This window comes from Ochotona curzoniae, unplaced genomic scaffold (genome assembly GCF_017591425.1).
Source record: "Ochotona curzoniae isolate NIBS_2020 unplaced genomic scaffold, NIBS_Ocur_1.0 scaffold_4701, whole genome shotgun sequence".
Taxonomy (NCBI): Eukaryota; Metazoa; Chordata; class Mammalia; order Lagomorpha; family Ochotonidae; genus Ochotona; species Ochotona curzoniae.
In genome coordinates, this window is record NW_024467122.1 from 82,150,041 (window position 1) to 82,172,041 (window position 22,001).

Genomic DNA, 22,001 nt, shown 5'->3' on the forward strand with positions numbered 1-22,001 from the left:
TGGGGCTGGGCTGGGGGCTGACACCTCTTTCATGCAGCCCTCCCTGGATTAACACACACACCTCCCCCCCGCCCAGAAAGTTATCCCCCTGGCTCCCTTGCCACTGTGTTGGCCATGGGCAGACTACTGCCTGGCCCAGAATGAAACAAGCAATGAACTGACTCTAGGGCTGGGTGACTGGGGGTGTGGCCCAAGACAATAGCTGTTACCACAGGCTTTTCCACTTTGTGCTTGGAGGGCTGGACCCCGAATCCCGCGAGGCATCGAAGGGGGAGCTGGCATGAAGAGGGGGCTGGACTCTGGCTGGCAGTAGAGGGAGGCTATTCCCCCCACCCCCACACACACAGGGCAGCCTGTACAGAATGAATGCCCCTTTGCCCAGGGCAGGCAGCTGGGGAAGTTGGGGTGCAGGGGCCGAGTTCTGCCCTTAGGGCACTCACAGGCGGGCCAGCAATGTTCTTCCCACTTTGGGCCCTGGGGCCTTGTGTCAGATGAAGTTCAGGTTCAGCTCTGAGTCAGCACGTGCTGACTTCTTCACTGTAACTAGGATGGGGTGGGGGTGGTGGTTGCAGGAATTCAGGCTGGACCCTGAACCTCAACTCCCCCTCACCTTCACCTCAAACACTGGAGGAGCCCTGGGGCTGGCAGGGAGGCGTGGCTGCCGTCTGCCCGGCCACTGGCGGTCTGGTTTGGAGTTCGGAGGGGCGGTTTCCGCCTGTGGGTGTGAGCTGTATCTCCTTGTGAAATCACAGGAACAGAGAAAGGTCCTACTGGGGAGCAGGCACAGCTGGTCCTTCGTGGAAGGAGTTTGGCGGGGGGGCGGGAAGGAAGAGGTGGGACACCCCCTCCCCGCCTCCCTAACCTCCCCAGTTCTCCGCCCCAGCCCCAGCTCCTCGGGTTGCCGGCTGGTGGGACCTTGCAGAGGCGGCCAGCAGGCACAGGGGAAGGAGCTGTGGGGCAGGTATGTCCACGTGCGCGTGGTGTACACGGCAGGTGTGTGTGGGGGGGGACGAGCCTAGCCACACACCCAGTCTCCTGGTGGAGTTGTGGCCTCATTACTAGCGGGCTATGTGGTCTGAAGGGGATGGTATCCTGGGAGTCTGGGGTTACAGCAGGGGCTGGGAGTGGGGGGCTGGGAGGGCCCCTCCAGCCCCTCTACCCCTTCTTCCCTCCCCCCAGAGGTATGTCTGTGGGTCCCTTTACTGGGTGAGCTGGGGAGAGGGGAGGGGTGGGCAGATGCTCCTGCGAGGGTCCAGGGTCCCCGGGGGGGGGCATACGGCCTCCCTCAAGGGTGGCCAGCTGAGGGCAGGCAGGCGAGACCAGGCAGGTAGGGACTGGAGAGGACCCTTGCCTGCCCTGACTGCTGGGGCTGGCTGCCCCCGGGGCTCCCAGCTTTCTTCCCAGACAGCCAAAGGCAAGAAAGTAACCTTTAGGATTAAAAAGAAAATGTTTCTTTGTTTGGAATTTTTTTTTCTTTCCCAGCCTTTTAAATCTCTTTTGATATTCGCACTGGCATTTCTGGCCTTTCCTGTCCCAGGGGGCAGTCAGAGGATAGGAGGCCCTGACCATGGCTTCCCAGGCAGCCGGTAACCAAACCAGACAGCCTACCAGGCAGCCGGCTGCAGCTGCTGATGATGATGCCTACGGCAGCTGGTACATCGACGAACCCCAGGGGCCGGAGGCGCCCCAGCCTGCTGAGTGAGTGCACCCAGGGGGCTGGGGGTGGTGGGTGAGACCCTGGCCTGCACTGTGTGGCTTCGGGTTTTGGTCGCTGCCTTTGTTACCTCTGTCACTCCGTGCCACTCTTCTTGCCTGGCTGAGAGGTTCTGGGGTTGGTTGGGGTTCCTGGGCCAGGCTGCCCACCTTCAGAAAGCAGAGAAATACAGATTCCTGGTTCTCACCCTTGTGGAATTCTTACCCTAGCAGGTGGGCGTGTGGCTGGGTGACTCCGAGGGGGAAGGGTGGGGGCGGGGGGGCTGACTGTGTGTGACCATTCTCGGGCGGGTTGGCTAGTGGCAGGGTCTGGAGGGAGGGGTGGAGGGGGGAGATCCAATGGAGGCTGGGATGGGAGGGAGGGGGCGGTGGTTCCCATTGTCTTTAGAAAGAATGTCCAGGTCAGCCAGCCACTAGCCACCCCCAAAACCACCAACTTTGCCCAGATTCCCTTTACCTCTGTTAGGTCTGAGGGAGGGGCTCCGGGTCCTTCCCAACCCCCTGCCAGTTGCCCAGGATGTCTCTGTGGGGGGCCGAGCGCCGGCCCCTCCTCTGTTGTCCCTGGCCCCTTTATCCTGTCCCGCTGCTGCCTGGGGAGTGGCAGAGGTGAGGCTGGGGGGTGGGGAGGACCGGGGCTGTGCCAGATGTGTACACATCTGTTTCCCATCAACTGTGCAATTGGAGAAGCCCAGCAGCATACGTGCGTCCCCTCTCCCCACTCCAGGGGGCGGGGCTGCCGCCTGGGGGGGTGGCGGAGGTTGTGGGAGGAAGGAGGGCTAAGGTATGGCAGGAGCTGACCACCCTGGACCTGGGGGGTGCCCCTCCCCTGCTTATTTCCAGGACAGTCCTAGGCTCCCTGCCTCTACAGGTGGTGGTGTAGCGTGGCAGTCCACTGTTCCCTGCTCTGAGCCCTGGGCATAGCAACCCTGAGTGAATGGGACTGTTTGATCCAAGGCAGTCTGCTGCTGCTGTCTGCGGGGCCCCAGGGCCCAGAGCAGGGAGCTGCAAGCTCAGGGGGAATCCAGCGAGCTGACCTGGAGCTCAACCCTGTCTGTCTGTCTGAGTCAGCCGCCCTAGGCCCAGGGCGTCACAGCTCTCAGCGCTCCCTGCTGTCCCTGCGGTAGACACGGGGCGGGGTGGGGGGGGGGCGCGGGGCAGCAGCCAGGAGCGACCCAGACCTGGTCCAGCCACACAGATCTAAAACCCAGACCCCTCTGAATGTTCATCCAGTGTCCCCTGGGCTGCAAAGGTGCACCTAGCCCCGTCCTGCTTCTCCCACTTGTGCCAGTCCCGCCCCTTTCCATTATCTAACATGCCTCCAGCCCTGCCTCTTCGGGTAGGGGCAGATCTCTGTGCTGGGTGCCACTGGGTGGTCACGCGCTCCCTGGGACCTTAGGGGCAGACAGAGGGCTCTGCAGGGTAAGGGTACCCAGCACTCCCTGCCTGGTGCGTGTTCTGGCTACATCCACAACAAGGGACAGCCACGGGCTGGGAGTGGGCACGTGCAGGCTGGGCAAGAGCCCAGACCCTGGGTGAGAACAGAGAGCACCAGGCGCTCTCTCTCTGCCTCTCTCTCTCTCTTTCTCTCTCTCTCTCACACACACACACACACAGGGAACCCACCTGACCCATGTGGCACGCTGCCCCTTTGCTCCCAGGACAAGCCCAGTGGCCTTTCAGTTCCCCCCTCTCCCTGGGATTTCCCCAGGGGGAGCCAGGGCCATCCGGGAAGAGAAGGCCCCAGGCCCCGTGGTTGGTTTTTCTTTCCCCCTGCAGGAGGTGCTCACAAGGGCGGGCCTGGCCTTCCCCACTCCGCCCCTGGCAGGTGAACTCCAACTACAGTGCACAGTCACTCAGCTCTGTCTGCAACAGTGCCCAGAAAGCCTACCCCTCCTCCAGGCCCGGGCCTGCCTGCCTGCCTGCCTGCCCAGCTCCAGCCCCGACCCCCTTCTGTGCCTCTTGACACCTGAAATGTCCTCTTGGGTCTCTCTGACTCTGTGTGAGAATCTTTAGTTAAGTAAGAATGGACTTTGGTGAACACTGAGACCTGGATTTCAAGACCACGGCTGTTTCCTTTTCTGGGCATCCATGTGCAGTGTGCAACCTGCCCAGTTGTACATAGTGATTCTTGCTACATCTGGGAATGGAAGGCAGATTAGAAGACCAAGCGCTCACCCGCTTGACCCAGGTCGTTAAGTCTAACCCTGCTTTTGGGAAAGAGATGTGTGAGGCCAGGAACAATCAGGAAGTCTTCCTGGAGGAGGAGACATGCAGTGAGTTCCTAAGGATAGGAAGCAGCTTTGCTTGCCCTGGCAGTGTCCCAGACCCATCAGAGCTTGCTGGGGGGTGGGCCTACTACAGGAACAGGGACAGTTTGGACACGGGCTGGACGTGGGTGGGTGGGGCCTCAGTGGAGTGGAGACAGGTGTGAGCCCTGGACCCCAGACAGTGCCCACGGCAGGGGAGGCCCTGGCCAGGCTTGAGCCAACCTGCGCTTGCTCTGCAGGGCAGTGTCCGCCTGCCAGCCCAGTGTGCCGCTTGGCCTGCCGCATGCCTGCCTGGCTGCCCTGTCGGTAAGTCCCCCAGGTGAAGCCAGCTGGGTTTGCACCTGCCGCCAACTTGGAGGGGTGGGGTGAGTAGGGTGGGGCAGGATGGAGGTGGGAGGGACAAGCTGGAGCGTGCTGGGTGAGGTAGGAGGGTGCTGCTGAGGTTGATGCAGGCCCACAGGCAAAGTTCAGCCCCTACAACTCCCCTCCACCCCCACACGCGCACTAATTCCCCTGCGCTAACCTCCAGCTCCTGGCCCTGCTGCTACTGGCTATGACCCTGAGGCGCCGCCGGCTCTGGCCCTGCTGTGGGCGTGGCTGGCCAGCACTGCCCAGGTTGGTTTGCCAGGGGAAGGGTTTGGTGCCGCCACTCAAGAGCGGGAGGGTGGGGGTTGGGTCCCGAGAAGGCAGCTCTCCCCTCCGGAACCTCACCTTCCCTTAGCCTGGGGCTTCTCTCTAGGGTTCCCCAGAGCTTCAGTGGGAGGCCCCAGGCAGGGCAGCCCTGGGTACGTGCCTCTCCGGGACCTTGGGGTGGGATAGGTGGGAGAGAGAGCTTAAGAGGGCCCCCTGGTACCCCAGACCCTGCCCCATGCAGTGCCTTGGTGGAAAAAGCAGCAGGAGAGAGCACCCCAGGCACCAGGGCCAGCTGGGATGCAGGTCCCCAGCTGGGATGCAGATCCCCAGGTCCTAGGGAGGTGCCGGGGGAGGGGGACCGCTGTGTTCCCCGTCTGCCCCCCTGCCCAGGCTATGCCTCACCTGGTAGCAACTGAGTTATGCAAGGACATAGTATTTTGGCCAAACTCTCCAAACTTGTACCAGCCCAGACACGTGGACCGGGCCTGTGGGGGTGGCCACTTCCTGGGGCTTCCGCCGTGGGGGCGGAGAGAACCTTGCTGGGACCTGTGCCTGTCTGTGTGTCCCAGCCTGCGAGAGGCAGGAGGCACTGCTCTGAAGATCTGTGGGATGAATGTTTGGGTGAAGAATGAATGAATGAAAGTGGGACTGGCTCTGCCTTTCCGAGCTTGGAACACAGCCCGGAAGTGGCAGGGGGCAGTGCCAAGGAGCTAAGCCATGTCCTCCCATCTCCACCACCTCTACCCAGCCCTGTGGACTTCCTGGCCAGGGACAGCCCCTTGCTGGTGCCCGCTGTTCTCCTCGTGGTCCTCTTCAGCTCACTGTGCCTTCTGCTCTCTGACGAGGACCCATTGCCCTTCCTGTCCCTTGCCTCGCCTCCCAGCCCAGGTACCTGGAGCAGTGCCCAGGGTGGCAGGGAGTTCCAGCCTGGCTCGGGGAGGTGGAGGGAGATGTTATCACAGGAAGCACCATGGCTCCCTTGAAGCTCCCACCTACCAAGGGTGGCACACGATCCCCCATTTCCACCAGATGGACACTGAGGGGCAGGAGGCTGGGAAGAGGAGGGTGGCAGAGCAGGAGCCTCCTTTTGCTTCATTTTTGCTAATCTGCCGACCGCTGTTCCCATTTCACAGATGGGGAAACTGAGACCTCGAGAGGTAACCTGCCCTGGATCGCAGCCCTTTCCTCATCTGAGCCCACCTGGACTTGAACCCAGGACTCTTTCCCGCTCCCAGTGGCCCCATAGACGCAGGCCAGCTGAGGGGTTTGGAGGGTGGACAGCCCAGTCCCTGTTCCCACAGCTCATCTCATGTCACTCTCTCTCTGCCTCTGCTGCCTTCCAGGGCCCTGGAGGATGCTGGCCTTACTCTATTACCCTGCCCTCCTGTACCCTCTGGCCGCTTGCGCCACAGCTGGACACCGGGTCGCGTACCTGCTGGGCAGTGTGCTATCTTGGGCCCATCTTGGGGTGCAGATATGGCAGAAGGTGGAGTGTCCCCAAACACCCAAGGTAGCCACTGGCTCACAATGGCAGCTTCTTTTATCTCTGGGTGCACGTGGTCAGCAGGGGGTGGGGTCAAGGAGGGATGAGGGGAAGGGAGTGGGCCAAAGAAGGAGCCCTTTCCTGATGCCTTCCCAGGCACGTTAGCTGAATCAGAAGTGGAGTAACCAGGACTCAAACCGGTGCCCATATGGGATATCGGCACAGCAGGCAATGACTTTACCCACTATGCCATGGCGCTGGCCTATTTGAAATTTAGTTTCCCTCTTGGAGTTGGAGTTGATAACCCTGGGGGTGAAAGCAGACATTAGAGTATTTGAGGGGAGGAGGGAAGAGGGATGAGTCTCCCACCATCCAGACACTGTACTTGCTGGTTTTCAATAAATTGCACGTCACTTAACAGGTAGCCAAGAGACTTGACAACCCAGGGAGGTAGGGCAGCCTGCCTGGGGCCGCCTCTGGGTTTCCAGGGACCAGAGCCTAGCCTTCCTGGGAAGCCTGGAGTTGGGGAATGCCTTTGCAGGCCCCAGGTGGAGGTGGGAAGGGGCTGGCTGGCAGCTGGGCAGATGGTGAGTCTGGGTGTGCGTTCGTCTGTGCAGATCCACAGGTACTACGCGCTGCTGGCTTCCCTGCCCCTCCTGCTGGGCCTCGGGCTTCTGAGCCTTTGGTATCTGGTGCAGCTGCTGCAAAGCTTCAGCCTCAAGACAGGAGCAAGCTCCAAGGTACAGATAGGCCCGGCGTAGGCTGGGGTGGGCTCTTGCTCATGGCTGGAGAGGAGACAGCCCAGGGGTCATCTGAGCTCTGCAGGTGTTAGAGCCAACCGTGCCGGCATCTAGAGCTGTGGCCAGGCAGCTGTAGGTCGGCTGAAGGGAGGTCTGGGAGGGTTCTCTGGGGGAGAAGGGGATGGAAGGAGAGTAAGCCAGGAGTGGGCGTTGCAGGCAGAAGGAAGGGCAGATCTCTGATCTGAGAGTCAGCCGAGATGCCTGGCTCTCGGGGAGGTAATGGGCAGAGGGGGGGGAAGGCACTGACTAGAGGAAGGCTAATGGTGCAGGTGGCAGAGGCAGGGAGCCCCTTGGAGGACAGTGGGCAGGGCTGCCATGACAGCTCTTGCCCCTCACCCCCTACAACTGGGCAGGTGAGGAACAGGTGCACTTATATTGTGTCGGCTTGAGTTCGGCAGAGAGGCAGGGACCGGCCCTGAGAGCCAAGGGGAGCAGGGTTGCAGGGTGGAGGCAGGTTCCCTGGGGTGGTGGTGGGGCAGCCCTTCTGGTCCCAGAAGGTCATTGGCTTCCCTGTGCTCCTGGCTGCTGCACTGCCTTGTGCCTGCTTCTCTGTCCCTTCCTACTGTTCCCAGATGGCTCCAAGGACCACTGTCACACTCAGAGCTGGCCCCTTCTTCCCCTCTGGGAGACCCAGGGTTGCCCTCCGGGGGAGTCAGGGCCAGCTGTCACCTACCTGCTCCTCCTGGGCCTTAGCCGCTGCCCAGGCAGCTCAAGGCACAGAATACAGTGCAGACACATCTTCTGGCCTTCATGGTCAGCCTGAGGTCTGGGGCTGCCATCCTGGGATGGCCGCCTGAGTCTTGGGACCCAGGCTCTCCTCTGCCCCAGCCTTGCTCCGTGAATCTCCAGGAGGGTGGGCTGGGAGGGAAGTGGCAACTGAGTAAAGCAATAGGGAGCTAGAGACAGAGCTTAGAAGGGCTGGCCAGCACTGAGAGGCCTTCAGTAGGTTGTGCACAGAGCACCTGCCTGGGGCCCGATTCCAGGGTGTGTTGTCTGCTAAAGCCTCTGTGTGTATCAGCAGGGGTGGCAGGGCAGCTACCATGAGGAGTATCTGAGGAGCCTCCTGTGCCGGAAGAACCTGAAAGGCAGGTAGGGTTCTAGGCCTTCGCTGGGGGACAATGGGGGTGGCAGCTGGGACTGGACGGCAGGTGTGATTGGTAGACGGCTCCGGGTCCCAGCAGCCTGCCTGGGTCTCTCCACAGCTCCAACGTCTCCAAACACAGCCTTCTGTTCCGAGCGTGGTGTGGCGCTAGTCACTATGTCTACATTCCCCAGCCAGGTACGGTCGCCATGTCTGCAGAACGCGAGGGTGACAGGGAACCTGGCCTGGCCTATGCACCTGGCCTGGCCTGTGGTGGTCCAGCCTCCCATGAGTCCTGCCTCTCTCGGGGCACCTTGTGTGAGTCGGGGTCCCTGGCTGTGCTGTTCATGCTGCCTTCCCTCTTCGGTAACTGCAGGATTTCGCCTGCCTCCGATGGTCCTCCTCTCAGCCACTCTAACAGGGACGGCCATCTACCAGGTATGTCCCATGCTCCGTCACGCTGTTTGTCTGTGGGTTGGACCCTCCCTCCCTAGTCACACACACACACACACGCACGTATCTTTCATCTACTAATTCACTCCCTGAATGCTTGTAATAGCTGGGTTTGGTCCGGGTCAAAGCCAGGAGCCAGGAGCCTCCTCCCAGTCTCCCATGTGGATGCAGGGCCTAAGGACTTGAGCCATCACAGCTGCATGGGAAGTGGAACTGGCATGCAATCCCAAGCACTGCCATATGAAAGGCGGGCATCCTAAGCTCACTCCGCTGAGACTCACATCTGCCCCCAGCCTGAGATCCAGCTTAAAAGCGCTGCAGTTTACCTCTGTTGTGCAAAGAGGGGAAGTGAAGGCTTAAAGAGGTGGACCTGACCTGGAAGCTCTGGCAGCTGGTGGCCAGGGCAGGATGCAGGCCTGCCTGGGCTTGGGTGCCTGAGCTCAACTTTATCCTCCTGTGGAAAGGTGGGGGAACCTTATCTTCCAAACTGAAGACGGATAGGTGTCAGCACAGCCTGCAGTTTGCATGCCATTTGCAGGCAGGTGGACCTGCTCTGGGAGGCAGGCTAGGTCATCCGGATAGAGGCCATGCCCGTGTGTTGTCCGGAAGTTTTCCATTTGGTACAGAGAGCACCTCCGGGGCAGGGAGGGGGGCAGGGTGCAAGTGTGAGGATCCCTCCCCCCCGACCCTGCACCTCGGACACTGTGGGCTCTCGCAGGTGGCCCTGCTGCTGCTGGTGACTATGGTCCCCACGGTGCAGAAGGCCAGGGCAGGGGTCACCACAGACGTGGCCTATCTGCTGGCTGGTTTTGGGATCGCACTGCCCGGGGACAAGCAGGAGATTGCTGAGCTGGTGAAGCGCCATCTCTGGGCCCTGGAAGGTGAGACCCCCTCCCATACCCCCTCACCATCAGGGTGTCCTGAAGACTGAGCAAGGGCAGGAGCCTGCTGGGACATTGGCAAGGTGCTGCGAGATTGAGGACAGGGGAGGAGAGGTGTCCCCAGAAGGCCCCATGGCCAGGAAGTGGTGGTACCAGCCTGGACGCAGTTCCTCAGCTACACCATGATTGAAGAGCAAGAGCAGATGAGGCTGTCCTGCCCCTATGCCAGTCACCTGGTGGAGGAGGGCAGCTGAGGTGGCCCAGAAGCCCTGGGTGTGGAGGTGCCTGCCCTGGAGGCCTCCTCAGGGTGCCATCCATCTCTGTGCCCCCCAGTTTGCTACATCTTGGCCTTGGTCCTGTCCTGCTCTCTCACCTGCCTGGTCCTGATGCGTTCGCTGGTGGCACACAGGTCAGTGTGGAGGAGGGATCAGCGACCTGGGGTGGGTTAAGCCTGGGGCCAGGGAGGGGTTGGGGCATTAGGGAAGGCCGACTTGCCCCCCCATGTCCTGAGGGGTCCACACCATTAATCCGGATAGCTTTCAAGCCCCCTCCCCTGACCCCACTCTGGGCCCCTGCCCTGGCACTGAGCTGCATGGGTCACTGCCATGCTCACCATGGCCTCCCCCTTCCCTGTTTTGACTTGGGATGAAGCCTTCTGCCTGGTTTTGTCTCCCTCACTCACCTCTAAGACTGCTCAGACACTGCCTTTTCCAGGCTGTCCTCCTGGCTCCTCTGGGCTTCCCTGGGTGTGATTTTACCAAGGGTTTGGTGGCCAGAGATGAGGCCTGAGGAATTCTGTATGGGTGTGTGAGTATGCGTGCTTCCCCTCAGGGTCAACCTGCAGGCTCTGTATCGAGGAAGTGCCCCAGACTTGGGGCCCCCAGCCCACAGACCCCAGCCTTCCCGCCCTGCCATATTCTGCTGGATGAGCTTCAGTGCCTATCAGACGGCCTTCACCTGCCTGGGTGAGCTCCTTGCCTGCCATGCCCACCCTGGCCCTGGCCCAAGCCCAGACGTGGGTCCCCTAGCTTGAGCTTTGCTGGACAGGCTCTGGGGCCAAAACCAGGAATCACTGGCCTGTTGAGCTTGGGGAGGCAGATCCAGCTGGGGGTTAGAATGGAAGGTGAGCATGGCCTTGATTGTGTTAAAGGGAGGGCTGTGCCACCATGGCCTCGCCTCGGAAGGTAAGGAGATTCCCATCGCTTGGAGTATTCAAGGAAAGCCTTGGGAGAGCCCTGAGTCCTTTCTCTCCCGTGGGATCGGATGGCCCTGGTGGCCCCTGTAGCCCACTCTGGGTCTCAGGGAGATGGCGCGTGGTTCTGACACATGTTCGTGTGTCCTTGACCTGCCCCCAGGCCTCCTGGTACAGCAGCTCATCTTTTTCCTGACCATGGTGGTCCTGGCCTTCCTGCTCTTCATGCCGGCACTCCATGGCAGCAACCGCCTGCTCCTGCGGGCCCTGCAGTCCTCCTGGTGAGGCTGGTTGGAGAGTGGGGATGTGGCAGGCCCCTCACCTGGAGAAGGCTCTGGTGTCAGCATAGGGGGCTTCCCTGCCCAGGGCTGCTGGCAGCCACCGCCCTCCTTGCCCCACCCACAGGCACTTCTGGCTGACTCTGGCCCTGGCCCTGATCCTACAGAACATGGCAGCTCGCTGGGTCTTCCTAGACACACGCCACAGCCACCCAGAGCTCACCAACCGGTGAGGCAGCCCTGGGCTCCCCTGCTCCACCGGCTCCCTCGGGACCCAGCAGCAAACTCAGTGGGCTCCCCTAACCCAGGGACAAAGGGGTGCTAAAGTTTCCTGGCCACTCCAGGACACCTACCATCATAGCTGGGGGTTGCTCTTCCCTACCTCACCCGGTTCCTCTAGTCGCTCAATCCCCCTGGTTGGAAAGGGGGCTCTGAATTGGACAGCAGGAGGGGCTTAGAGTCAGGGACGAGAGAGACAGGGCAAGTGGGTGGGCATAGGCTGGGCCCCCGACTCTCAGCTGGGAGGCCCAAGCTCCCTGTACCTCAGTTTCCCATCTGTAAAATGGGGTGGCACTGCCTATCTCCCAGGCTAGGAAGATGCGTTCCACAAACAACAGATGCTCACTAAGTGCTCAGGGTCTGACACTGACAGGGGAAGGGCGCAGGTCTAGAGAGGAACCCTGTCTCGGCCTTTCCCCTCTCCCCTACCACAACCACCCCCCCCCCATCCCGGCAGGCGAGCACTGTACGCCACCACCTTCCTCCTGCTCCCCCTCAACGGGCTGCTGGGCATCCTGGGGGCCACCTGCCGTGTGCTGCTCTCTGCCCTCTACAACACCATCCACCTGGGCCAGATGGACCTCAGCCTGCTGCCTCCTCGGGTGGCCACTCTTGACCCAGGTAGCAGCCCAGGCCCGCCAGACAGGGAGGCAGGGGTTAGGAGTCCTTCCTATGTCAGGCTGAGCCACTGGGCTGAGGCCTGCCATGGGGGTGACATCTACTGTGCACCACATTCCCAGGGCATCAGGACACTGGGGCTGGGGTGAGGGGAAGGTGGCAGTGGGTGGGAGCATGTCTGCATGGGGCCCTCCTTCTTCAGCACTGCTACCCTCCCCTGCCCCTGCCCCAGGATACCGCATTTACCAGAACTTTCTGGAACTGGAGGCTAGCCAGTACCATCCTGCCGCAACCGCTTTCTGCACCCTGCTGCTGCTGCAGGCACAGGAAAGCCGAACCCGTTCTTTGGGGGTCCCTGCCACTCCCCAAGACAGCCTCAGCCGGAGGGAGGAGGAGGAGGAAGAAGGTGCACTCTCTCCCCAGGGAGTGGGGAGCAGAACCTCCCCCTGCCCACCCCCGAGTGGGGCAGCCCCCCTGTCCCCGCCCCTAGCTGCCTGTGATAGTCCCACCTGGTCCTGTTGCAGGTGCACACACAGAACAGAGCACCAAAAGCTGCCTGGCTTAGGGGCTGGGTCCCATTCGCCACTGCCCCCCAAAATGGCCCCAGTCCCACCCACCCCTCCCTCTTCTGTATACCCCTTGCAAGCCCTCCACCCACCCCGGGGTTGCAGAGTCCCTGCTCAGACCTGGGTTGGTGGGGCAGGGCTATGTGATCTAAGGTGGGTGTGTGTTGAGTGACTCACAAAAGGTCTGTCTCGCCCAGGAATGCAGCTGCTGCAAACCAAGGACGCCATTGCCAAGGGAACCACCAGGCCCCGGGCTAGCTGCTGCAGGGCCCGCTGGGGCCTGGCTTACACACTGCTACGAAACCCTAGCTTGCAGGCTGGGCGGAAGAGGGCGCTGTGGGCTGCCCGGGCCAATGGCACCCAGCCCTGAGTGGGCACGACGGACCACTGCTCTGCCCTCCCCTACCCCAGAAGAATCTGGCATGTGGGGGGTGGGGAGCCCCTCCAAGGACTATTTGAATAGGAGCTGGCTGTGCCTAGAGGACTCAGCCTGCCCTTGGCCATGGGGCTGTGACCGGTCAGGCGCTTGGTCGGGGGGCTGGTGGAACTGTGCGGTCACATCTCGGGCCTATTCCCTGCCCTGGCTTGGCCACCTGCCTGGCAGCCCTAGGCTAGCCAGGGACCTCACCCTGTGGAGCTGGCAGTGCTACTTCCTCTGGGGCCAGCTGCTCCTCCTCTCTGGCCTAGAAGGAGTGAGACCAGACCCACACTGGCAGCAGGACATGTCTGTCTTTGGCTGCCTGTTGCTGCCATGAAGGAGGCCCCAGTGCTCCCTGTAATAAACGTGTACCCCAAGGAACAGGACAAGGTTCAGGCCTTCTTGTGGGTGAGGGTTTTCACCTGTAGCACCAGGGGGCCCCTCCTTGGCTGATGTGCCCTTCAGGAGTATTGTGGGTGTTGGCTTGGGCAGTGGGTGTATCCGGGCTGCTGGATGGTGTAGAACCCCCTCTGTGGGGTTGGAGGCTTGTAGAAGGTCTTGGGGAGGCTCGTGATCACCTGGCAGACACGTGGCTCTGGGAGAGACCAATATCCTCCCCCCAGCACCACACCCAGGCTCCACCCCCACTGTTGCTGGGAGGGGACAGCAATCAAATTTCCAGGAGTGACTTGGTCCAGCATGGAGCAGGGAAGGGCGCCTGGCTGAAGGAACAGCAGCTGCAGAGGGTGCAGAGGGACTGCTGAAAGTGAACTAGAAGATACGGCTGGGCCTGGCCGGGCCAACCATCCATGCTAGTAGCTGCCACCCCAGACCCTCACCCCCTGTCCGCCTCCTGCCTCCTCTCTGCTGGGCTTAGTGGTTCTGGGGGCCCTGGGCTGCAGTGGGGTAGTGGCTGCGCCGGTGTCCCTGTGTGCAGAGTTCAGTAGTGCCAGCTCTCGCTCAGTGTAGTCAGTGGGGGGTTGGGGGAGCGGACTGCAGATCCCTGCAGTCTCCAGGTCTGACTCCACGCGTGTGCTTCCCACACCTTCCGCTAGGAACGGCCTGCCCTCCTGGCACTGCAGGTCCCACATTCTCTGAGGCTTCCTCTGCCTTGTCCTGAGTGCGTCTCCTCCCCTCCTCTACTCACTCCTCATTCATTCCTAATGTCTGCCCCCCAGGACCAGGCAGAGCCAGAGGCCCAGCACTGCCAGCTAAAGGTCCTGCCCAGTCACCAGCGGGTCCCCACGGCACCCCCTCTGTAGCCAACGCGCAACTCCAGCCCTCAGCAGCCTCAGCCACCCACTACTGCTGCCCATCGCAGTCTGTGCAGGTCCATGTGGGCAGGCGAGCTGGGCATCTTAACCCTTCCCCTTTGACTCCTAGCCCCTGTAGGGGCACTAGGGGGCACACACACACACACACACACGCACACACAAGGGATCATCAGAAACGCTGATTTATTTTTCTGCTGTCTCCATCTTCCCAGCGCCAGCTGGTTCCTGGGGTGGGGCAGGCTACAGGTGCCCAGGGTGCAGGAGGCAGTGGCAGGAGGAGGGACAAGAGCAGAGGAGGGAGGGCCTGTGGGATCCTCTTGGGTCCTATTTTCGACAGGGGTAGAAAGATCCTGTGGCCTGAGTGGTCAGAGCTGATGTGGGCTCCAGGCTCCTCAGGGCCACCCCAGCCGCTGTCCCCACATTGTCCTGCTCCACGCCCTGTGTGTCTGCTGTGGCCGCCTTCCTGTGGGCTTTGTCGGTCATGGGCCTGCAGCCCCACCATCCAGGCCATGACTCAGGACATCAGCAAACGCTGGAGTCCAGGTCTATCCTGGACACGAGCTTTGAGCCTGGGAAGTGGTGTCCACAAGCTCCTGGAGAGGGAGGTAGGAGGATGTGAAGGCCCCTGCCAAGCTGTGTCCCAGCGAGGGGGTGGGGCAGGGCTAGAAGGCAGCAAGGAGGACCAGGAGAAGGCTGTGGCACACCAGGAGCATGCTCTGGGGCCGCTGGCCAGCCCAGGCTTGCCCCGCAACGGCAGCCTCAGGGCTGCCCCCACGACTCAGGTAAATGATGACCACGCTGTCCTCGGGTCCCGATGGCTGCACCTCGTTGTCCACCGTGTAGCAGCCCTTGGCCTCAGTGGCTTTGCCACGGAACCCATGCCACACCACGTCCTCGCCTGGGGTGGCCAGAGCTACATTCACTGAGCTCTCGGTGCTGCCCATTTCATTGGTGGCCACACAACTGTAGGCACCCTCATCCAGCTTACCGAAGTTGGGGATAAGCAAGCTGCCGTTGGCGAAGGCCCGGAAGCGGGGCTGGCTGCCCTGCAGGGCGCGCCCGTCTGTGCCAATGTTAGGGCTGGTGATCTCCACGGTGCCACTACCAGGCGTCTGGATGTGCCAGTGCAGCCGAGGGGTTGGCTGCCCATCCGCTGCACAATGCAGGGCCAGCACGAAGCCAGGCCGCAGCTCGGCTCCATCCTGGCTGGGCTGGTAGCTGAGCCTCACTGAAGGCGCCCAGCAGGGCAGTGGCGGCAGGCGACTCAGTGGGGTGCCCCTGAGCACGCTGGGAGTCGTACAGGCGACATTGTTCTGCTCTGGGATGGACACGGCCGTGGCCAGGGCCCAGGCCTTGAGCCACACAAGGCCGCAGGTGCAGTCGAAGGGGTTGTCGTTGATCTGCAGGTGCGACAGGGCCGTGAGGGGGTTGAAGGTGCCCTCGGCCAGCGTGTGCAGGCGGTTGTGGTTGAGCTGCAGTGAGCGCAGGGCGTGCAGGCTGCGGAAGGCGTCACGGGGAATGGAGCTCAGCTCGTTGCTATCCATCTTGAGCAACTCTAGGGCCCCGAGCGTGTGCAGGTCGCTCCAGGCGAAGTCGGACAGGAGGTTGTGGCTGAGGTCCAGGCTCTTAAGCTGGCCCAGGGAGGCCAGGGCACCAGCAGCAACTGTGCGGATCTCGTTGTGTGCCAGCCACAGGGACTGCAATAGGGGCACCTCCCGGAAGGCGCCCTCTGGCAGGCTTGGCAGCCGGTTGACCGACAGGCTCAGGGTGGTCACGTTGGCCGGGAAGCCGGGTGGCACGGCCTCCAGGTCGCGGTAGGCACAGTCGGCAATCTGGAAGCCGTACTTCCGGCTGCAGTCACAGGGCTCCGGGCAGGCCCGCGTCAGGCCCAGAAGAGCCACACAGCAGAGCAGTCGCAGCTCCTGCATCCTGCCTGCTGCAGAGAACTCGCAGTCGGTCACCCCAGCAGGGCCCCACCTACCCTGGCTGAAGCCTGGCACCTCACCTATCACCCCCCCCCCCCCAGAGCTACAGAAGGGCAAACTGAGGCCTGGAGAAGGACTTGAGCTTGCCTCCAGGTTCCACGGCCAAGGTAGGGCAACGACAAGATGGACGGACCCCTGGATTCCCCCTCATCACCACCCCAACCCAGCACAGCTCTCCTCCTCCTGGGTCCCCAGCCAACTTTATGACTTGAAATCTGTTTTCCAGGCACTCCCTCCTCTAGGCCTCCCACATCCTGGCTGCAGTCCCTCCCACCTAGGGTCCCTCTTCCCCCACTCCCCAACTCCTGCAGGCCCCAGGCAGGGCCCACGTGCACTGCGCAGTCCCTTGCTAGCTCCCCCCTCCCACCTTCCTCCTCTGGCTCTGTGGGCTGGCTGTGACTGCTGCAGACACCTCCCAGGCCTGTTGGGTTCCAGCCGCGGGCATCAGCGCCGGCCACCAGCTCTCCACTGCTTTGGGCGAGGCCAGCTGCTGGGCCTGGCGTGGAGAAGCAGCAGATGTCCTTGCCCAGGGCCGTGCAAGGCGGCCTCCCATGTGCCTGAGCCTGCAGGCCTACCCTCAGCACCCCCTCCTCCCCTTACCTTACTCCTTCAAGGGTGTCCTCCTGCGAGACTGAACCAAAGGATAGCAAATGCCTGGGTTTGCCGTGCAGGGTCCCAAGAAACAGGGCTGGGGTACAGAGGGGGCAGTCTGGTCCCACTCCACTCCGCCCCTGACGGGCTGCCCTGACGGTGATGGCCCAGTCCAGGTTGGCAAGCTCTCCTTCCTCGGAGCAAAACAACCGCAGAGGCAGCCAGGGGGCCCCTGTTTTCTAAGTGACACCCTGAACAGACTCAAGAGAGGCCAGATTTTGGGGTTGTGTTTTCTCTGCCTCTCTCCCTCCCCTCCCTCGGTCCCTCCCGCTTCCCCCCTTTCAGCAGCTTCAACTTCCTTAAAGACACAGCGCTGTCTGGACAGGGGCCCGGAGTGGAGGGAGCTGGAGGGAGGGTGTGTGTGTGTGTTGGGGGGGTTGTCCTACGAGGAGCGGGATAGGCTCCAAGTTCACGTGCAAGGACATGCAAGCGCTTTCCTTCAAGCTGGGGCTAGTGGTACAAGCATGTATGCGTACATTTGTGTGTGTGTGTGGCAGCTGTGTCTAGGTGGATTCAAGTATGTGTGTTCTGTGGGTGTGACAGCCATGTCTGGCTGGGCATGTGAGGTGTGTGTCTTAGGAAGAGGCCAAAGTGCAGGAAACCATCTCAAGCTGCCAACCCTGCTGAGAAGCCTTCCCGGGAATGATCCTGAGAGAGAGAGAGAGGAGAGACTCATGTTGTGCTGCCTGTGGGGAGCCTTCTAGCCCAGCTGCTGGAGCAGGGGACACAGGTGCAGGTGGCTAGAACTGCAGCCTGCACAGCATGCCAGGGACCCACTGGGTCTGAGTGTCCCTAGCTCTCGGAGCAATCTATTGCTCAGACTATCATATCCCTCCATGTCCCCCACGCCCTGCACACAGGCAACGTTGAGGGAGAGTGAAGGAGAGCTGGAATTTGAAGATGACTCCCTGGCAGATGTTTGGTGTGGTGGATAGGCCACCTGCGTCCCACACTGGAGTGCCTGGGTTCAAGTCCCGGCTCTGCTCCCTGGTCCAGCTTCCTGCTAAGGTAGACCCTGGCAGGCAGCAGACGATGCTTTAAGCAGTGGGTTCCTGCTACCCATGTGGGAGACCTGGATGGGGTTCCTGGCTCTTAGCTTCAGCCCAGCTATTGCAGGCATTTGGAGAGTAATTCAACAGATGGGGATTCAGTCTCTCAAATTAATAAATAACGGTAATGCAATTTTAACAAGTTAGTTTTAATGTGAGAAGACTGAAATCCTGGGCCAATGCTATGGTGTAGCAAGTTAAACCACCAGTTGCAAACACCAGCATTCCATGTGGACAATGGTTCCAGTCCCAGCTTTTCCACTTCTGATCCAGCTCCCCACTAAGGTGCCTGGGAAAGCAGTGGAGGATGGCCCAAGCACTTGGAACCTCCCACCCATGTGGGAAACCCAGAAGAAATTCCTGGTGTCCAGGGTTTGGGTTGATTTTGTTTTCGCTGTTGTGACTATTTGGGGAACGAACCAGGGGATGGAAGAACTCTCTCTCTAACTGCCTTTCAAATAAATGCAATAACTTTTCTAAAAATGGAAATCTACATATATTTCGTTCCTAGTATGCTTTTCTATGAACTTTTTGAAATCCTTTGCATACCCCTGGATCGGAGGGGTGGATACAGTGGCCAGCCCTTAGGGATAGTCTGCCTGCTCCATGCCCTTACAGCACAAGTAGGCCACCACACTAGGAGAGGGATTACCCAGGGCAGTTCTCAGGGCAGGACCATCCCTGCCTGCCATCCAAGGTCCCATTGGCAATGGCATTCAAAGCCTTAGGCTGCCTCAGAACCCCCTGGGAAACTCAGAGCCTGAGATTGGATAGGGAGCAGCTGCCCAAGCCAAAGTGAGCTTGCACCTGTCCAGCTCTTCCTGATACCTGCAGGTGATGGTGGGGCAAGGACCTCCAGGGCAAGCTCTTCAGTGGGCTGTCCAGGCTGCCTCCTGCATGGCCCAGGAGCAGATGTGTGAGCTCTGCTCCACACCCCTCTCTCCTGGGTTTCCCACCAAGAATGAGCCCCAGGTACAGGTTCAGTAGGTTAGCCTGGAGCTCCCTGGCTGGGCTGTCCCAAGGTCCCTGGGGGTCTGGGACTGGAGGGCTCCTCCCAGGCCCTCAACCCAAACCCAAACTGGTTAATTGGCCATACTGCTGCAGAAATGGAAAACTGGGGGGCCCAGAAACCAGCCCTACCCCTCCTCCTGTGGCTTTACTGAGACACAAGGTTTTCAGTACTTGGCAGGGGCTGTAGGTGATAACCCCAGCTCAGAGGCCACCGGGCCTTCTCCCACCTGGGTTTCTTCCCTTACTTCGCTTGCCCAGCCCTCTCTCCTCCCTCCCGCTACCTCCCGCAGGCAGGCCAGGCCCACCCCTGCTGCTGGGGCCGATGCTCAGCTCCTCTTCCGGCTCCAATCCTCTCCCCAACCCAGAGAGGCCTGGCTCCTGCCCCAGCCATGGGCCTGCCACGTCAGCTTTCTCTGGAAGGCAAAAAAAAGAAAAAAAAAAAAGATCCAACAGAGAAAATGGCGTGAGAGGGACAGAGCCCAACCTTGCAGAGAGAGAGAGAAGTGGGACAGAGTTGGAAAGAGAACACACACACACAGAGCTAGGATTACACTCGGGGGAGGGAAGAGAAGGGAGCCAGGGAGTAAAGCCAAGACAGGGAGACCGAGCGAGACCCAGGGCCCAGCGCGGCTGCTGCTGCTGAGAGCTGCCAGGAGCTCAGGCCCAGCCCTGGGCCCCACCACGAGCCCTAGGAATCCTTGGCTCGATCCAGGCCTCTGGAGAGAAGGGGTTCTGGGGAGGGACTTTGTGCTGAGCCCCCTTGCCAGGGTCTTTCCCCGGGAGACACCAGGAGTCTGTGGACATATGTGTGCACACGTGTCCATCTGCTACGCACAGGTGTATGCAGTGTAAACTTGCTTGTATCTCGTGTGTGTATTATGTGTGGCTATGCATGCACGGGTTGGCGCCTATATGCTAACTAACAAAAGGGTCCCCACAGACAGTGGGCATCTGGGAATGCATGTGGCATAGCAAACTGTGAACAGAAGTTGAGCCAAGGGGCAGCTGATCACAGGTCCCACAGCATGGGCGGAGGGGCAGGAGCTGGCGGAACACGGGGAAGAGGGTCCTCCTTGTGTGTCCACTGGCGTTGTGGATGTGAGATGGTGCTCAGACCAGAGGCCCCAGCTGACCCTGGGGGTCTCCTGTCTCTACCGGCTCTCCACACACCCTTACCTGCGCAGGGGATTCTCCCACATCCTGGACACCCCTGGCTGTTCTTCCACCTTGCCCCTGCCCTCCCTGCATCCAGTCCCTCACGTCACTCTCTCTTCCCTTGGGCCTGACACACTTTTTCAAATTCATTCATTTATTTATTCAGGAGGCAGAGTGACAGAGAGAGAAAGAGAGAGATTTTTTCTTCTGCTGTTTCAGTCCCCAAATGGCCAAAGCTGGGCCAGGCCAAAACCAGGAGCCAGAAATTCCACCTAGATCTCCCACCGTGACCAAGAGCAGGATCCCAAGGACGTGAGCCACCCTCCGCTGCTCTCCCGGGTGAGTTAGCAAGGAGCTGCATCGTAAGGGGAGCAGATGGAAGCTGAACCAGCTCCCACATCCGATGTCAATGTTGCAGGTAGTACCCTAATGTGCTATGCCACAGTGCTGGGCCCCTACCATTACTTGTGAGCAGATTCGTGTATTTATTCTGTAAAATGGACTGTATGACCATGTGCTATGCGATGTGGCCACAGCTTCCTGCGGAACCTGTTGGTGGCATTGGGAGACCATGGCGAGTGCCCTTCCCACCTACCTCTGTTTGCCAAAGTTGCTGGAATGCACAATGACACAGTTTGCTGAGGACACAGCCCTTGAAGGGGGTTGAATGAATGAATGAATGAATGAGTGACTGTGTGGCTTCCTGGCCCAGTATCCCCCACCCTCCCTCTCCCTGATCCCACTCTCCATCCACACTTCTCCCATCCAAGTACTAACCAGGCCCGGCCCTGAGATCAGATGAGATCAGGCACGTTCAGGGTGGTGTGGCCGTAGACTCCATCCACACTTCTATTCACCTCCTAGCTCTGTCTCCCGTGTGCTGGCCACCACCGATGGAGAGTTTTGGAAGCAAGTGAGAGTCTGGGTTCAAGTTCTGGACTAGAAACAGGATTGCAAGGTCAGGATCCTGGGCTTCTGTGAGCTCTGAGCCAGTAGGAGGTGAGGGAGTGTTGTCAGCAAGAACAGCCAGAGCTGGAATAGTACAGCAGGGAGGTCCCCATGTCAGGTGGGTGGGTGGTACGGGGGATGACTTGGACTGGAGGCAGAGACCCGCTGGCTGGAAAGCCCAGCAAAGGAGAGAGAGGAAGGGGAAAGGGATAAGGGGGCCGGGGCTGAAATCTAAAGACTGCAGTGATGGGAAAGGCTGGGGACAGCCGGGAGGGAGGGACGGAAGTGCTTCTGCTGAGAGCGCTAGTCACGCACCTGCTTCTCATTAGCAGGTCAGACTGGGGCTGCTTCACAATGCTCTCCCCAAGTCCTCCCCACTCCCAACACAGGGAGCTGCCAGGAGGTGCAAGCAGAGGGCACCAGGACAGACAGGGCTGTGCTGACCTCGGCTCCCGGACACTCGCTGGGGAGAGGGAAGAGAGGGCAGTTGGCCAGGCAGGTGGCCTGGGGTGGGGGCCCAGGCTTGTAGGACCAGCACAGAAAGTGGAGGAGAAAGTTCCAGAGGAGGGGTAGGAAGGGAGAGCAGGGGGGCAGGGAGGAGCAGAGGGTGGCCTGGGAGAGCCAGAGCAGGGACGGCGGGAATTGGAATAATCTCCCCGAGTTTGCTCCAAGTGCAGCATGCGGGGCAGATGGTAGACAAGAAAGCCACATGGACAGGGAGGTTTTTCTTGATCCTCTTCTCCCTTTCTCACCTTCCCCCACCCGCCTGGCTTCAAGAGCAGCAGCAGCAGCTGCCGCTGTGGGTGGCTTCTGTCCCCACTCAGGCTGCACTGTCACTAATCTGTGGTGAGACTGCATCACAGTGCCTGCAAAGTCCCTGCTCCAATCTCAATCCCAGCTCCCCGCCACGGTGCATTCTGGGAGGCAACAGAGGATGGCTCAAGTACTGGGGTCCCTACCAGGGAGACCTGGATAGAGTTCCCAGCCGCTGGTGCCACCTGGGGAGCATCGCAGGTATTCAGTGGGAGTGGATGCATGCAGAGAGCTCCTTCTCTTCCTCTCTCAGATGGTTTTGTCTTACAGAGTTATTTATTTGAAAGGCAAAATTATAGAGGGAGAGAGACAGAGATTGTTTCATCCGCTGGTTCACTCCCCAAATGACTGCAAGGGCTCGGCCAGGCCGGAGCCAGGAGCGTCATCCAGGTCACCCACATGGGTACCGGGGTGCTGTTATCTGATGTCTTCCCGGGTGTGTCGGCAGGGAGC

The 22,001-nt window shown here is 60.6% G+C and overlaps 2 protein-coding genes across 2 annotated transcripts; one reads left to right on the plus strand and one right to left on the minus strand.

The window, feature by feature from the left end:
- The first annotated feature begins 1,497 nt into the window (after positions 1–1,497).
- Positions 1,498–12,614, plus strand: STRA6 (signaling receptor and transporter of retinol STRA6). The gene is made up of 18 exons (XM_040969334.1): positions 1,498–1,698; positions 4,220–4,286; positions 4,510–4,595; positions 5,362–5,501; positions 5,747–5,770; positions 5,957–6,123; positions 6,714–6,836; positions 7,918–7,985; positions 8,099–8,175; positions 8,354–8,415; positions 9,149–9,311; positions 9,645–9,720; positions 10,143–10,276; positions 10,667–10,784; positions 10,909–11,010; positions 11,518–11,681; positions 11,911–12,084; positions 12,442–12,614. The coding sequence occupies exons 1-18, from the start codon at positions 1,568–1,570 to the stop codon at positions 12,612–12,614; spliced, it is 2,049 nt and encodes a 682-aa protein (XP_040825268.1). The 5' UTR covers positions 1,498–1,567.
- Positions 12,615–14,179: 1,565 nt separating this feature from the next.
- ISLR (immunoglobulin superfamily containing leucine rich repeat) lies at positions 14,180–15,864 on the minus strand. The gene has a single exon (XM_040969614.1). It carries the CDS (start codon positions 15,862–15,864, stop codon positions 14,599–14,601), a length of 1,266 nt encoding a protein of 421 aa, XP_040825548.1. The 3' UTR covers positions 14,180–14,598.
- Between the last annotated feature and the right edge of the window lie 6,137 nt (positions 15,865–22,001).

Excerpts from the sequence above, each read along its gene's own strand:
- STRA6 (XM_040969334.1), top strand. The coding sequence starts at position 1,568 with ATGGCTTCCCAGGCAGCCGGTAACCAAACCAGACAGCCTACCAGGCAG. Across the intron at positions 9,721-10,142 it reads CGTTCGCTGGTGGCACACAG|GGTCAACCTGCAGGCTCTGT; the intron begins GTCAGTGTGGAG and ends GCTTCCCCTCAG. Across the intron at positions 11,682-11,910 it reads GGTGGCCACTCTTGACCCAG|GATACCGCATTTACCAGAAC; the intron begins GTAGCAGCCCAG and ends CCCCTGCCCCAG.
- ISLR (XM_040969614.1), bottom strand. The coding sequence starts at position 15,864 with ATGCAGGAGCTGCGACTGCTCTGCTGTGTGGCTCTTCTGGGCCTGACG.